The 16,019-nt window shown below is 46.7% G+C and overlaps 1 protein-coding gene across 6 annotated transcripts; it reads right to left on the minus strand.

Moving 5' to 3' along the window:
- Positions 1 to 688: 688 nt before the first annotated feature.
- On the minus strand, positions 689 to 15,942 carry TNFAIP3 (TNF alpha induced protein 3). 6 transcript variants are annotated; one of them, XM_068677300.1, is made up of 9 exons: positions 15,821 to 15,942; positions 12,479 to 12,791; positions 8,632 to 8,822; positions 8,265 to 8,412; positions 7,885 to 8,055; positions 6,975 to 7,155; positions 4,712 to 5,631; positions 3,154 to 3,386; positions 689 to 2,418 (listed from the first exon to the last, which is right to left on the minus strand). In XM_068677300.1, exons 2-9 carry the CDS (start codon positions 12,774 to 12,776, stop codon positions 2,137 to 2,139), a joined length of 2,424 nt encoding a protein of 807 aa, XP_068533401.1. In that variant the 5' UTR covers positions 12,777 to 12,791; positions 15,821 to 15,942; the 3' UTR covers positions 689 to 2,136. The 6 variants fall into 6 exon arrangements, with proteins under 6 accessions (XP_068533401.1, XP_068533403.1, XP_068533400.1 ...); XM_068677302.1 differs by having other exon boundaries at positions 15,756 to 15,859; XM_068677299.1 differs by having other exon boundaries at positions 15,701 to 15,840.
- Positions 15,943 to 16,019: the final 77 nt, after the last annotated feature.

Consider the following 16,019-nt stretch of genomic DNA (forward strand, 5'->3'; position numbering starts at 1 on the left):
ATCCTCATGCCATGCTGAGGGAGAGTTACAACCCAGAAAGCCCCTGGCAGGGTGGCTGGGTTCAGACAAGTTGGTGACAAGAAAACCCCACTTTCAAGTACCATTCAGCCAAGCAGTTAGCTTTTCAGGAGCGATCGAGCAAGCCAGATGCCAAGACCAGAAGGCAAAGGGCTTCCCTGCTGCTCATGGTGAGAGAAGGTGCCAGGACTGGCCTGGGCCTCTGCCCCTGCATCCGTGGGGGTCACTCGTGGCCATCACTACCACCCAAGGTGACACGCAGTCAATGTCAGCTGGGAACCCATGGCATAACTGGTGGATGAAAGAAGAAAGGAAGTCAAGTCAGTCTGGCTTAGCTTCCCTCACAGCCTGCTCCGGCCCCATCCTTACCCTGCCACACTCCGCTCTGGGTACAGGAGACTGAGCACCCACCCCCAGAAGCCAAGTCCTGATGCACACCGACTGCACGGGTGTCCCACAATTTACCAACAGCTCTTCCTGAGAGGACACTGAAGCTAGGAGACAGTACGTGGAGACACACAGCAAGTCATCACCTCAAAGTGCTTGGCTACACAACCTGAACCAGGGTGCATCAGTGACGTGATGAATGGTGGTCCTGGACAGAAATCCTTTGGTCAGTGGGTGGCCCATGCTCGACTGTGGTCCTTGTCATCAATACAACATACTGAACTCAATCCTTCAATAATTTATTTCTTTATATCAGAGAATGTTTTTCAATCATAGATTTAAGTTTGCAAAGTTCAACACAGGAGTAAATATATGTAAAAAAAATCCTAGATGTGCAAATTTCAAGTTGCATTGTTTGAAATAATATAAATATTTTAATAAAACTTATGTTCACATTAATGTTCACAAAATATATAAAATTTAACAGAAATAAGAGTTATTTTAACTTTCTTTTTTAGAAACCTGTTTTTTTTAATAACTAGAAAAGATTCTAAACTTGAGAAGCAAATTAGAAGAGGTTATCACCTCCAACACAGTAGCAGCAAAACAGATGCTGAAAACTTAACAAGTATTAAAGAAGAGGAGAGAAGCAGGTATCAGGCACAACAGTATAGGCGAGTTTGCTAAGGCACTGCAGAATGAGAAGTGAATGCATGAACTCCAGGAGTGAGATCTTGCTCCTGAAGTACCTTATTGCCAAGCTCCAAGCTGTAAGCATGATAACAGAATCACATTAAGGATTACAGAAGTGAGAGATTGGGAGTGGGGGAAATGAACAGCAGCATACGTATTTCTGACAATTATCATGGAAGAGAAGAAAGTTACTTTGGCTTCAGAACTGAAGCCTAAGATGTAGGGAAGGCTTCAGGGGTTTTTCAATATGTTGAAGGCAATGAGAGCGGAATTGCAGGGTTCGGTTTTCTCATCACATACATAGTTATAAAAGGTGCTTCTGTCATCATGTTATCTTTCCAGCTATCTTCAGCTTTGGGAAAGGATCTAAATAGTGGTTAAGTGTATTGAAGGAGCAGACCACTACTGGTCTTGTTCAACAGTGCAGCTTAGTTTGCCAAGGGCTCTGCAAACCCAGAACCACTCACTGTTACTGCCCTAAGCGCCTGCAGGAGCTCTAGCCTTGTTGAGCTCTGCAAGAACACAAGCAAGGAAACCAAAGCAAGTTTCTTCAGAGACCCTCTGTTTCAACTACAAGATGCATCAGCCTGTCCTGGAAGACCTCGCTCAGGAGACTTGCCTCTGACCAATATACATCAACGCAGAGTTCCCACACCTCCAACAGTAGCTGTGGCTCCTTGTCTGGGAGCAGGGGAGGTATTGTGAAAGAGGCAGAAGCAGGAAGCTCTTTGGATTCAAATGCTTCAAACTTCCCATTGGGAAGTCCAAGAATTAAATACAGCACGATAGGAGCTTATTCGTGAAAGACAGCTCTGTGCAGAAAGCAACCAGCCCTTCTCAGCAGTCCTTGTATGCAGTGTTTAGAGGAATTAAATACTTATTCCCAAGAATAGGAATAAACAGGAACAAGAGCAGACAGCTTATATTCCCCCCCCACAACCTCCCACTCCCGGGACTGGTAAGTGTTTTGGATATAGCACCATTTCAGTTAGGGAAGTAGCTGGCACCTCGTTCTTCTTCACCAACTCTTCCTTCCCGCTAGCCATAGATCTGTTTGAACTGGTAGCACTCGTTGCAGTAACCATTGCACTTGGTATTGCCATAGTGGTCACAAGCAGGGGCTCGGCAGCGCTGCTTCGGGGTCTCGTCTGCAGCTGGCTCCCTGGGACTCCCCAGCTGCGTGATCTGGCTGCGGCGCTGGCACTCCTGGCACAGATCCTCACTCCTGCAGGCCAGGTTGTTCCGACACGAAGCCACTGCACACTGTCTCTTCTGGCTAGTCGTTGCTGCTCGCTGCAGATCTCTGCGCTGTCCTGTTCTCTAGAAACACATGAAAAACACTGTCAGTTATCATGCTGGCAACACGCGTGGCATTTCCACTTACTTTCAGCTGTGCTAATGTGTTGTATATGTAACCCTGCTAGCAAACACAGACAGCAGACCGGTGCGAACAGTGCAAGGGCTGTGGGACACTGCTCTGCAGAGCAGAAAATTCCCATTGAAGCTAGTGGTCTTTTCAGCTCCTAGGAAGACACACACATCTTCTGAAGGGTGTGATACCAAGAGCTGAGTTGGGCTTTACCAAAGATCATCATAAACACTGTCATTTCTTGGAAAAACTGTTTTTTTGTCTTTGGTAAAACTCAATTCTAGAGCCAAAACAAATCAAATGAAAAAGCCTGAAACAAACTTACATGCTCAACGAAAAAAAGCAACATGAAACAGACTAAGTTACTTGACATGACTGCATAGCTCTAAAGGTAAGGACAAAAATCTCTCTCCAGCCAGCAAAACAACTGTTGGTCCAATTGCTTCCAGTGAAATTGCTGGTGAAATTCCAGTCAGGCAAAGCTGAACACAGCCATGCTTACCCTAAACTGAGAACAATCTCAATGGTGCTGCTCAGTTGTAGGGGGTGAAAATCATGAGATACCTTGCACTTGCCTTCCCATGACACTTAGAAAAATCTAATGTTGCTGCGTCCTGTAACATGCTTTGAGTTGTTCTCACAAGAGAAAAATCACGCTAACCAAGATTTTCAAACTTCATACTTACTTCGGGCTGTCTCACAAGCTGTTCCTCTGTTCTTCTGGCTTCCTGAAATCGCTGGCTCTGGGCTTTAATGAAACAGTTCTGGCAGTAGCCTTCCAGCATGGTGCTACCCAGGGTGCCACAGTTGCGCTGCTGGCAGGACATGTTTTTGTGGAAGGCTGCAGCAGAGCTCCCTTGCTGACCAGCTGCTGAGGAATTCCTCTGAGATCTCCTCTGATGGCGTAGCAAAGAACTGTCTGTAATGCAAAGTAAGGACAGGGGGAGTTTGAATAAGCCCAACAGATCGGGTGACCCAAAGTGACTAAGAAAAGCTCTTCATTTTACAAAGACAAAAAAATCTACTAGCCTCAAGCATGGATTTTGGACAACCCACAGACCCCTCAGTCCTTGCACTTTCCAGGAACTGCTCCAACAGCTGATTTGATAAAAACTTGCCCTCGGCACAGAAACTGGATTCCACTGAAATCAAGAGGAATTTCACCACTGCTTTCAGAGTATTGCCTGTGATATTCCCAACTCTTCCTTACCTTTCACCCTCCCCTGTTACAATCACATTGGGTAACGGAACAGAGCTAAATGGGTTAACATACCCTACACTTATTAATCTCACGAGGCAATCTTATATATTCCACAATTGTAAGGAAAACGATTTTCCTTGTGACCAACACTGCAAAATAAGCTTTTGCAAGCTTTTCAAAATTTACACAAGCTCATAATTTAAAAGGATGTGAAAAGGGCAGTATTGGCATGTTTGTCAGCAATGAAAGAGGTGAGCATTATTTCTCTTACACGTCTTCTGCCCTCTGTACCCAAGGACACTTGGACTATGTAATCAACCAGAAACATGGAAGTTGAAGATTTCAAGACATGATTTATAGACAGTTACTTTTTTTTTTTTTTTTTACGGGCTTGACATGTGCACAAATGTACTTGATACTACCAAGAAAGACTTCAAGGTACATTATAATAATATACTCCTATGTCACTACAGAATACTTATTCTGTATTATCTTGCACACATGTTGTATTTGCACATTTTTTTGCACATTTTTTGCATATTTGCACAAATTTTGCCTGCTTCATTTATTGAAGTGACTTCAGTAGTTACTCCAGAGTGTTATACCTGTTTTATCTTGAAATTCACACCAAGCTTTTTAAGCTTGCCTTAAAGCTTTGCCTTACAAACACAGCTGCTTTTCAGTAGCATCACTACAATACCATTTCCCCCACCAATTCCTACAACTTCTCTAGTTATTATGATGTTTAACTGGAGAAAATTCATAGCAAAACATTACTGCAGTTGAAAGGCATTAAATGCGACTCTTCACTGACTACGTTTTGCTTCCACAAAAGACTATGGGAAGCTCTACAACAGATTTCACAGAAGTCCCCCATGTTACTGCATGCCTCTTTCTTGGATAATAATGGCAAAAAACACATATTTTCCTCACGCTGCTAGTTGTGCTCCACACTGTTTCTGCCAAACCCTGCTTTTTTAGGGCACATTGTGTGTTGAGCTTTAGTTTCACAATCTGCACCACATCTGACAGAGCTCACTTACCATGGTTTTCCCTGTACTCAAAGAAACACAGCGTGCAGAAGCCCTCATTCTGAGCAGTTCCAAAGAACTTGCAGCCAGGTTTCCTGCAGAGTTTACTTCCCCTCTTCTCCTCCGGACTGTGTGGGGCAGGAGGCAGCGGTGCCAGTGGTGGCTCTTCACAGTTGTTGGGAGCCTGATGGCAAGGATGCTGAAGGAGGCTGGGTGACATCTGGGATGGGTCAGATGTAGATCTCTGGTGGCACATGGACAGAAAACCAGGGCCACCATTCGAGGAGCGCTCTGTAGTCCTTTTGAAACAAGTGCTGCACATGCCATTAAAGGTCCTGTTGGCCTTCTGCAGGCAGCCTTTACACGTGGCATAGTCTACCTGTCTCTGGTCATCCACATTGTTACAAGGAGCACGCTGTCTGGAATTGTAGCAGCGTTCGCAAAGTCCGTTGTGTTGCACGTTCAAGGTGAAGGGACAGTCTGGGGTCCTGCATTTCATAGCAGTGGTTTCACTGTAGAGGAAGAGGCTCGGAGCAGTTGGAGGCGCAGAGCGAGGCCCTGCGGACTCTTCAGACATCCATCCCCCAGGTTCACAGACCTCACCGCGGGAGGAGCCTGATCCAGCTACTTTTAGTTTCTCAGGTGCTGCTTTAGGGGTCTGCTTTCTGCCTTTGGTTCCCTGTGACCTCCGCTCAAAGCACTCATGGCAGTAGGGCTGAGTGTTCACAGACATATAGAAAGGGCAGTTCGGAGTTTCACATTTCACCTGTAAGAGGGAGAGCTGGGAAAAAGACAGATCCTGTCTGGCCCTGGGGCAGGTCTCTCTTCTAGCAGGCTCAGCATTCTCTTGCCATTTCTTGTACTCATGCTGCACCAGTTGAAAATAATCCTCCACAAGGTTTATTTCTTTGGGTAGGTTGCCTTCATCCAACCTGACAGACAAAAAAAAAAATCACCGGTTGAAAAGGGCAGATGGCTGGGGGTGGAGACAAATACAAGCCACGTGGGGAGGAAATGTAGATTTAATACACATCCATATTACTCAGCTAGAAGATCCAGGATGTTAACTGTTGCTGTAAATGGAAATAATTTTAAAAGCAGGTGTTCAGTGATGTCAAATGGAGACTTTCACATCTAAAGAAATGGTCTCACAGTGCTAAATGCAGAAGTATTCTTGGAAGGATTTTCAAGGTAAAGGTTTACTGTCTATGAAAGATGTATGCAGGAAGGCTACATAATCTCTCAAATAAAAAGAAAAACCCTTCAAACTCTAAATTCCTCTGAAGACCAATGCCTACCTGAGCTGTGAGTAGTGTTTGACCACCCCCTTCACAGCCCATGCTCAGAACAAACCTTTCCTCCTGTGGAATTGTATCGTGAAATACTGAGTCATTCTGAAATCTGCTCCTTTTTTTGCTCTATGGGCTCTGCAACTACCAGTCAAATTCTTTAAACAAACTAGGTGGCTTCAACTCAGTTGAAGCAATGCTGGAAGCCATCACAGAATCCCTACGTGACCCTGACCACAGGGAAAACCCCACATCACAGCTTATCATGCAATAGCTCAGAGGATGAGGAGCTAGCACTGCTGGTAATACTCGAGAACCCATTGTAGCAGTGGCACTCAACAGCACAAAGATGTCACCATGGGCTGTAATGGGAGAAGTGACAGGGGATACAGGGAGTCATGGAGGGATAGGCAGGCATTGCCCTCCAGATTAGAAAAGCTGGTGAGTGCAATCAGCTGCTCCACACGTTGCTGACTGCTAACTGCCAGGGGGACAAGGGCAGGTGCCAGCTCCTCCACCGGCCACAGCTTCCTGCCTGCTGCGACGCTGCGAGAATGCAACCTTTCAAGGCATTTGTATGTTGAACACCCTGCCAAGTGCAGACAAAATTACACCACTGCACTTTATGCAATTTGCCCTTGCATGAAGTGCAGGAGTTCTGCAGAACTTGTTCCTGGTTGTAACTGCTTCTCAGCCACTCCCCGAATAAAGTAAATGTCACTGGAACTAGTCTGTTGGCTTTACTCTTCTAACGTATTAGGCTCATGCTGCTAAATCCAAATACATTTTTGCCTTTGGCTTTGAGATTGGTTCAAGCCCATACCACGTAAAACCATGTGAACGGTAACACCAATATTTTATACTGCAGAGGGCAAACGTGTACTATCCTGGAAGGAAAGAAATAGTGAAGAGGCACACACACACAGACTGGCGTGGCTTCTACCACCACCTTAACCAACATAACAGTAAACAGGAATGACACTCACTTTGCAGCGTTAATTAGGTGAGTTGTACCATGATCCCAGCCTTGCACTGGAATTTCTATGACTATCAAGTAGTCCTTTAGCAGCTGCTCTTTTTCCCTCTCCTCTGCATCTGTCAGAAAGTGCACGCTCAAATCCTCAAATCTGCCTCGTTCGCTGGTGACCAGAGGGACAGCCCGGATCTCTGTGTGGAAACACAAGGGGTTAGCACAGGTATTTTACCTGCCAGGAGTAAACACAAGATACAACACAACGGAGATGTCAACACTGTTGCTGAAATTTTGAGAGACAAGAGACTGGCTGTCAAGACAAACTGGTTTCTAAACAGTGTGGTTAAGAGAGGATTCAGATACACCAGTCCCAAAAATTTAGTCCCATCCTACTGCAATTTTTCATGTCCCCATTGCAATTGTCTTCTCCCTGGGGGCAGTATCATAGAGCTTAGTTTATTACACCTTTTTATAAGGTGATGTCTGAACCTAGAGCACTGTTATCCATTTGGATGAGATACATTAAAAATGGCAAAGCATGTATCTCACTGCCCCTGCTAGGCAGCTGCACACTGCTGTGCGACTGTGTTGTTTGAAGCTACTTTTACGGTAGGACATGGAAAGGAGGCCAGCACACAGCGAGACGGAGGCACACAGCGAAGCAGAGGCCACCCTTGGATGTCAGCCTGGAAGCAGGTGAGCTGTGCTCCACTTTCAGCTGGCATTTTGAATACAGTTTTTAGTTTCTATTCATGTTTACAGACACAGCTGTTTCTGCTTACATTTTAAGAACACATTCTGAAGAAATCTTTTACATTAACTTTTAAAATGCAAATATTAGCCAAATTATATTTTAAATGCTGCGTCAGCATAAAAGTACTGAAGAGGCTATGCAATTAATAGACGAAGTACTTGAAAAATACCTGGCCCACTGTCCTTCAGGGTCACTAGAGGTGTAAAATGCATATTGTCGTAGCCAAGCACAATTGGATATCTGTAGCATTCTTCTGCTGGCCAAAGGAGTGGCAGGTAAACACCGCCAACGTTCAGAGGAGCAAAACTGGAGCCTGACTCTAAGCTTCTCACCACTTTATCTGCACAAGGAAGAAGAAAAAAATCTGTTAAGCACAAGTATGTATGTGCTATAGGTAACAGAAAAACATTCTGTGTGTTTTATAACAATTGCTGAAACTCCCAGTTCTGAAATACACCTACCTAAAAACAACAATTAGCAAAATCAGATCACTAACACAGCACAGACTGAGGCGACCCTTCATGTGAGATGACTTGCTGGGCAACTCACCTGCGAGGACAATGATTGGTCTTCTGAGGATGTTAGCAAGGATGAAGATGTGGATTTCTTCCAGTGCGTTATACGGAAGCCTGTTTCGAGCCCCAGATGTTTCTGGAGAGGTCATTTCAATGAGGTATTCCCACTCCTCCTCCCAGTTCTGAGGAAAGAAACATCCGTCAGCAACGGTTTAAAGACACGGAGGTCAGGAACCAACTGCAGCACTCAAAATATGCACGTTTTCCCATTTCCTCCAAAGGAACAGCACTTCCTCTCTCCACAAACAGCGGGATCCGTGGAGCCAAAGACTCAAAGAAAATCAGCAAGGCAACCCTGAGAAGCATTCAGCAAACTGCACAGTTCCCTCAGGCCGCCTTACCCGGGTGTCATAGCGGAGTCCTGTCTCTACAAACTCCTGGGACTTAATAGCCTCCCGCTGCCAGCGCAGCTTGAAGTTCCGCGTATCAATCTCCCGGAGGGCGCTAAACAACGTTTTTCTTAAGACGAGGTCAATATCTTCAATACCCCACATGTACTGAGATGCAGCATGCATGAGGCAATTTCCATCACCTGAAAGAAAAAGAAAAGAGTACGTTGATTTTACATGGCTGCTTAAATAAAACCCCACCAACAAGAAGGATGTGGAATTAATTACGCAGCACATCCACATATTCCATGTGCACTTTTCACTAAGCCTCTGCCAGAGGGCTTTTCACAGGAAGATGGCAGCTGTGAGTGCTCTGCCCAGGGGAAGAAAACAAGTTGTCCCTTCTCTGCTTCTTGTCCCTGCACTGGCTGGTGAACTGTACTCAGCAGCAGTGGGAAACCTGCCCCTTATCTATCTTACTTACCTGCTCCTTATTTATCTTACTAACTTGGACTGATCTCCTGAACTGAATTCTGGGGTTGCCTGCAGATGTCAAGCAGTTGCAACAGCTTTTGAACACAACCAAGTCATCATAGAAGTTCAAAAGAATGTGTAAGTCTCCCTCACCAGTGTTTAAACTAATGCACACCTGATGGCACAGGGTTGAGAAAATGAAAAACAAAAATAATATCCTATAGTAACACCTCCCCTGACGAGCACTGCATAGGAAAGCTTGGCACTTGTCTGTGCATGGAGGAATTATAATGAATTATAATGACCTATATTCTTCCCTTTCTGTACCTATTTCATTTATGTGAAGCTATTGTAGGAACACCTCTTGCCTTCCTCTCAGAGCTGGTAGCTGTCTGTATGCTGTGCTGTTGTAAATTTCATGTAGAGATTTGCTTTTCTAAAGCACAAAATTAAAATTAGCTAAATGAAAAGCATAATGATTTGCTTCTCATTTCGACTACTCCTTCCATTGAAGGAATCCTCTTTATATGTAGGAAGAAAAGCAGAGTTCTGCAGTTTCACAGGGAAGAAACTGAGAATCTGAATAGGTAATAAACTTAATTGAAAGGTGTGACAAAGTATGCCTATGGCTCCCTTTCAAATTCTACCTCTATCCACCCTCTTCAAAAGCCTTTATGAAAGGGAAATAGCAAGAACCATTACTGTCCTGTCCTCAGATTCAAAACTAGGCCTGGCGCTTAATACAGTGGGAAACAGATTCACTGAAAATTAAGAAACCATATTAATTTCCTTGGAAGAGAGGACATCAACCATGATAAACCTGCTAGATTTTTCTTGGGATGGGGAGAGAAGATAAAAAAAGAAAAAAAAAAAGGAAAGACCCCACTGCCCAGACTTAAAACCATGTATTAGGCTACATGCATTATGAGTTCAAGTAAATTGTTTGTGAACACTTTGCTATTTTTGCCGTGAAACTGCAGAGAAAAGCCTACAGCAGACAGCAGATCCTGAATAAGTATAATTTGAAACATGCTTAACATTTTATAAATTGTTATGGTCTCACTGCATATCAGGTTCCTACCACTGACTTCTGGTTTCTGAATGGAGTCTTGCAAAGCAGACTGTGTCTGCAGACTGTGTACTCGAGCTCAAAAAACATCAGGGAAGAGCATTTAATATTGAAAACCTGACTGGGTTTCCTTCTGAACAAGAGAGATGACATATTAATCCCGTTAAAATTTTCCCTTTGCAAAATCTAGAGCAAAGATAAGATTTTTTTTTTTCTTCTTCTCTCAGAGCTGACTTTCAGTTCTTTATTGAGAAGCAGCGCCCAAAATTCCTTACGCAGCACTTGGAATTCCCCGGCGCCGTTTGACTAGCAGTTGAGCAACACTTGTACTTTTTGTTCTGCTGCGCGCACGGCTGCACAGCGAAGCCTCCCTCGGACTTTCCCGGGGGGTGTGGTTGGGCGAGCTGGAATGAATGCCTATTCATTATACAAGTGAAATCGCTACAGCCAATAGATGATGGGATTTTAAATTAATTTTTTTTTGAAAGTTTCAATTTTTATACCTCCTACCGCCGGCTTTCTATCCACCATTCACATGCCTGCAAGTAAGTGTGCAGTGATTCTTCTTGTGAGAAATGACACCACCAACTCGTGTACATATTAGGTAAAATGCACATTAAAAGATCCCATGAGGATCTCTTTAATTTGAACAATACGAACAACTGAAGCCTTCATTAAAAGATGTGGATTTTTCTGAAGAAAGCCCATCTCTGAAGGAACTAATATTCCTCCCACATCTGTGGGTTAAGCAGTCAAATGCTTTTAAAATTTTCTTCATGCCACGTGGGAGGAAAAAAAAAAACACCATAGTTTTTCCACTCGTTTGAATAACATAATTTTCTGGGCTTGTACGGGGCTTCTCCAGGCTTCTCTCAGCCATCCTCTCCTTCAGCCCAGTCTGCCTTCTCCCTGCTGCGGAGCTGCAGCAACTTTGCATAAACCACAGGTTCCCAAAGCCACTCCTCCTGAGCAAGCACTTGATGACCTTACAGCACCAGATGGAAGCCAAGTGCAATGCACTGGCTGCACGGGGAGTGGGGGAACACAAACTAACCCCTTTTGCTCTGCCATCCCTAATATTTCAGCATCCTGTAGACTGGTGCACCTACTCACAGATAGGACCCAGGTCCATAAATTGTTCCCAGTTATAACACTGGTCTAGAGTCACAACACAAGGCACCTGTTCACTGAACATTGTGTATGCAGCAGCAAGGGAAGCTTTGACCCCTGCAGAATTATTAACATCAGATGCAGGACCCCAAAGCCTATGCCGTGGGCATAAATTACACAAATTACACGTAAATTACACTGTCCATTTTCATAGTAGGTCTGTTAGAGTGCATCTCTTGCAGCAAAGTTTTGAAGACACAACACTTGGAGTGATGTCACCCTCCTTGTACCTGCAAAGCACTGCCTGCAACTCTCGTCCTCTGGAAGTCCAAGGTTACCCAGTCTTCACGGACAGACTAATTACAACTACGGGAATTTCAAGCAAGAGCAGAAGCTGCCCACAAAAGCCCACCAAAAGGTCAGTGTTTCAATTACAGTGGCAGAAGTGTACATTTGGATCAGGCTCTTTAAGCTCACAGCAGTTGCATCTGCATGGTGGTTGTTTTCATGGGTTTTGTAAAATACAATTGTGTGCAAACAGGAAAGAAAAGACTGTGGTCTAGGAACACAAGGACAATGTATATATAAACAGAGAGGAAAATAAGCTTCCTAAGAGCATAATGTACTGACTTGAACTAGGCTGAAGGTCCACCACACCCAGTGTCATCTGCTCCTTGAGCAAGGAATATATATTTCCCATAATCTTGGTGTCCTCAGCGTCCCAGTCTACCTTCCCATTTGAGGCATTGCTGTGCTGTAGGGAATCCTGAGTCCAAGCTTGGAGTTGCATGACCATAAGTCATAGCCATTACCAAATCTTTCCTGCACCGAACGTGAAATGCCCAGCAGTTCTCACCGTCATGTGCAAAGTTTTCCTGCTTGACAACACGGGCTCTTGCACCCCGCTAAGAAATCGCTGCACTAGCGCTACTTCATTTACAGCGCCTGACACAATACACATAAAGTAATGCTAACGTGAAGTTTAAGGGTCACCAGCAGTGACCCTTAAAATAAAAGGGCATCGCACACTTCCTCGCCCTGAGGGAAGGCAAGAGCTCGCAGAGCCCACCGGGCAGCCAAGCCCACCACCAGCAAGGTCAGCATGCTCCCACGGGCACTGATATTACAGCTGGGTCATCACCAGACCTTGCCTTCCAGTCACAACTGGCATTTCAACACGAGCGCAAAGACCTGCTCACAACTTACCATTAGTCTTCAAAGGCACAAGTTTCCTGACTTCCATGCACCAGTTCAGCTTCCTCTGGCGCTCCAGTGAAGCCTGGGTGGTCTGGTCAGTCAGCGCCTTCTGAAGCATTTCCCGAAACTGAGGGCAAAACTGGCACATTCTGAACATTTCTATGGTGTATCTGTGCATAGTCCTGAAGTGGTGAATTATTCCATTGGGGGGTTTGACCAGATCTTCAGGTGTTCTCTCTCTGATCTTCACAGCTTTCAGCATATTGCTCTGATACAAAGCCTGAGGAAGGACATGTTGGCCAGCCATGTTCCCACACGAAATCTGAAACAAAAAAGAAAAGGATTTTCTTATTGACGTGTTAGCATCCTTGCACTGCAGTGCTATCACTTCTGCAGAGACTGAGAATGAACTTCCAGGCGCGGGATTCTGGTTGCTGCTTTGCCCAAAAAGTACACAGAATGGACGCAGTCCACTGAGGCTTACAGAGCTGATCATTTTCAAAGTTCACACCCATCATTCTGTCCACATTACTCAGATATAGCCACTGAACAGCTTATTTTACTCATTTACTGTGATCATTTACTGAAATATCGAGGAGAATTTATTCATAATGAAGGAAATTACATCACTATTCAAAAAAAAGGCATTTAAATGAAAGCAAGGATAAAAAAAAGGCAAGATCAAGGGAAGGGAAAATTATCTTGGAAACTTGACTAATTGATAACTGCACAGTAATGCCATATGAACCCGCTGAACTTTCAGCACGTTCCAAGCTCTTGTTTTGATGACATGCCAAAAACAGCAGGTAATGACCATTTCAGCTTTCTGCAGCCCGTGCATTCTGAGAAGTGATGCCTGGGATAGTACAAAGAACCTGAATAATTAATTACACATGTGCTAGTATCCGTCCCATACTTACAGAGGCTGAAGATGGTAAATAAGGTATTAGGAGCAGGGCAAGTACTCAAGGACAGACTTATGTTACTCTTCTTGAGGCTCCTTATGTTTTGTGTGCAGTGCAGCTGCTGCACAGAGGTGCTAGTGCAGCGTGTGGGGGTGCAAAGAGCAGTGCCAGTATTACTCACCGGTAAGTCAACAGAGCTGAAAAAGCATTTCCACTTGGCTCAAAAACCCCAGCATTTTTCCACAGTGGGACAAGTAATGTTTACTGCCCTGCATCCCTTTCTTCAGTATCTCCGGCCTCATGGGTTACAGCAGGAAGAACCAAAAAAAACCCCCATAACCTCAAACTATCTACAGCCCGAAATACTTATTCAGAGCACCCTAACGTTGCGGCTAGCTACAGCCAAACACGGGGACCACATTCACACATCTCCCCAGGCTCCCGTGCCCTACAGCAGCTAACGCTATGAGCAGTTATTTTTACAGGGAGAGACTCTCCACGCTGTCCAGGTGGATTACTTCTCTGTCTACAAACAAAGCAAAGTTTCTAATAAGTGACAGCATCCAGCTCCAGCTCCAGCTCCTTCCGGAGGCTGGGATGAGCTCTCAGGGTGAGGGACCTCCAGCTCCCGCTGCCAAGAGCTGCCTGCCTCCTGCAGCCTGGCCAAGAGCCAGCTGGCCGCCGCCGCCGGTGGACACCCTGTCAAACCCGAAATAGAGGCAGGTGATAGACGAGACACGGCGACGGCAGCACAGCCCTCTTGCCCAAGCAGGGCAGTGTCATTCACGCCGTATTATTTCCTCTGCTGGTGGCAGCGCACCAGGAACAGTGCTCAGAGCTGTCAGCCCACAACACGTGGGGACGCTTTCCTTTCCCTAATAAAAACGGTACAGTATAAACGTTTTCCCTAAGAATATACGAGCTGAAAATAGAAACAACATGTTTTCTCATCCCCCCCAACACCCCAGGTTTTATACATACCACTCACATAATCCTTCAGTTACACGTACGGATGATTTAAGAAATATATAAGCAGCCACATATTAATTTCCTTCATAAACACCGCTCTGCTGTGCTCAGAGGCGAGCAGGACATCGAATCCCTTCGTTACGTAAGTAGAGTCATTAAGTCAATAGGTTGATTTTTTTTTTTTTTTAAAGCCAAATAAAGACTTCGCAGATGGTTAAGCACAATTGAGATGGCCCCTGAATGGTTATTTCCAGCTTTAAGCAACAAAAAGTACGGCGCTTACAGCAGCCTTCACCGGAACACTGTGGCTCGGTGCCCTGCGCTGCAGCTCCGCTTCCCCCCCCGCGCACGGAAAATACTGCCTGGGCCATCCTCAGCCACACACAGCAACCCAGGCATGAACCGAGAGACCCTGATTTGAGAAAGCGGTGCTGAAACAAAAGCGACCAGCACCCCATAACCCGGCCGTACAGAGCGCAGCCCGTGCAGCCCCAGCGGTGCCGCTCTGACCTCCCACAGGCAGCTCCCGAGCCCGCAGGAACACAAAACGCTGCGGGCTGCTCTGACTTCCCTGTTATCCCCCTAGGGCTGCCTGGGGTCAGCCTATTTTGTCCCCTGCCCCCTGCCCGAAATGCCCGTGCCGTGCCAATCAACAGAGGGCACAATTTCCTCGCCCGGCACCCGAGCTGCCGCCAGCAGCCCCCGGAGAGCCGGGGCGAAGCCGCAGCCGCCTCCCCCCCCCCCGGCCCCGGCGGGGCAGCGCTCACCTGGGTGCCGCCGGGCTGCTGCGGGAGGTGCTGCCCCTGCGTGCTGCTCAGCAGCCGGGCCGCGGCGGGGGAAGGCAGCCGAGCCCCGCAGCCATCCACGCCCGCAGAGCCCGCGGGGCCGTGCCGGCAGCGGGACCGGGGTGCCCGGGGTGCCCGGGGTGCCCTGGCCGCTCCGCCGCCGCCTCCGCCGCCCCCTCCCCGCTGGAGCTGCAGCTGCCGCCGCCGCCGCTGGCTCTGCCGCGGAATGAAGGGCTGAGCCCAGCCTCTCGGTGTTTTTTTTTTTTCCCCTTTCTGTTTCAGCGACCGGGCGAGAGAAAAAAAAAAAAAAAAAAAAAAAAAGCACAACACAACACACACCAAGAAGAAAAAAAAAAAACCCAGCGGGGATTTCCACCGTCAGCGCTTGGGACTTTCCGACATGTGACAACCGCAGCGCCGCCAGCCGCCCGCACCCAGCCGCCGCCGCCAGGGGCCGCCGCAGCGCCCCGGCGCTCCGCAGCACGGCCCCGGCCCCATGCCCCCTGCCCGGCCCGGCCGCAGCCTGCCCCCGGTTGTGTCTCCCCCTCTCGGCCGGGCGGGCTCAGCCTCACCCTGTGGTGCCTGGGGAAGGCTCCGCGCCCCCCTGCCTGGTGGTGGTGGCCCTACCCGGCTGCCCCATGTGGTTCTGTTCCTCCAAGCCCTCACACGAACTCAAGCCCCTCTGAGGCTACCTGTGCTCCGCCATTTTGGCGCTGTGTGTGTCAGTAACCACTGCTGACTTCATTTTGGTTAATTAGGGGTTATACGCTTGATACATAATCACTTAGATCCCCATACTGGTATTTTAGGAGGTGTTAACGGGCTGTAATCCAGCCCTGCACAAGGCAAGGCCAGTGCAGGTGTGGGTCAGGACCTCAGACTAAGGCTGGT

This window comes from Anas acuta, chromosome 3 (genome assembly GCF_963932015.1).
Source record: "Anas acuta chromosome 3, bAnaAcu1.1, whole genome shotgun sequence".
Taxonomy (NCBI): Eukaryota; Metazoa; Chordata; class Aves; order Anseriformes; family Anatidae; genus Anas; species Anas acuta.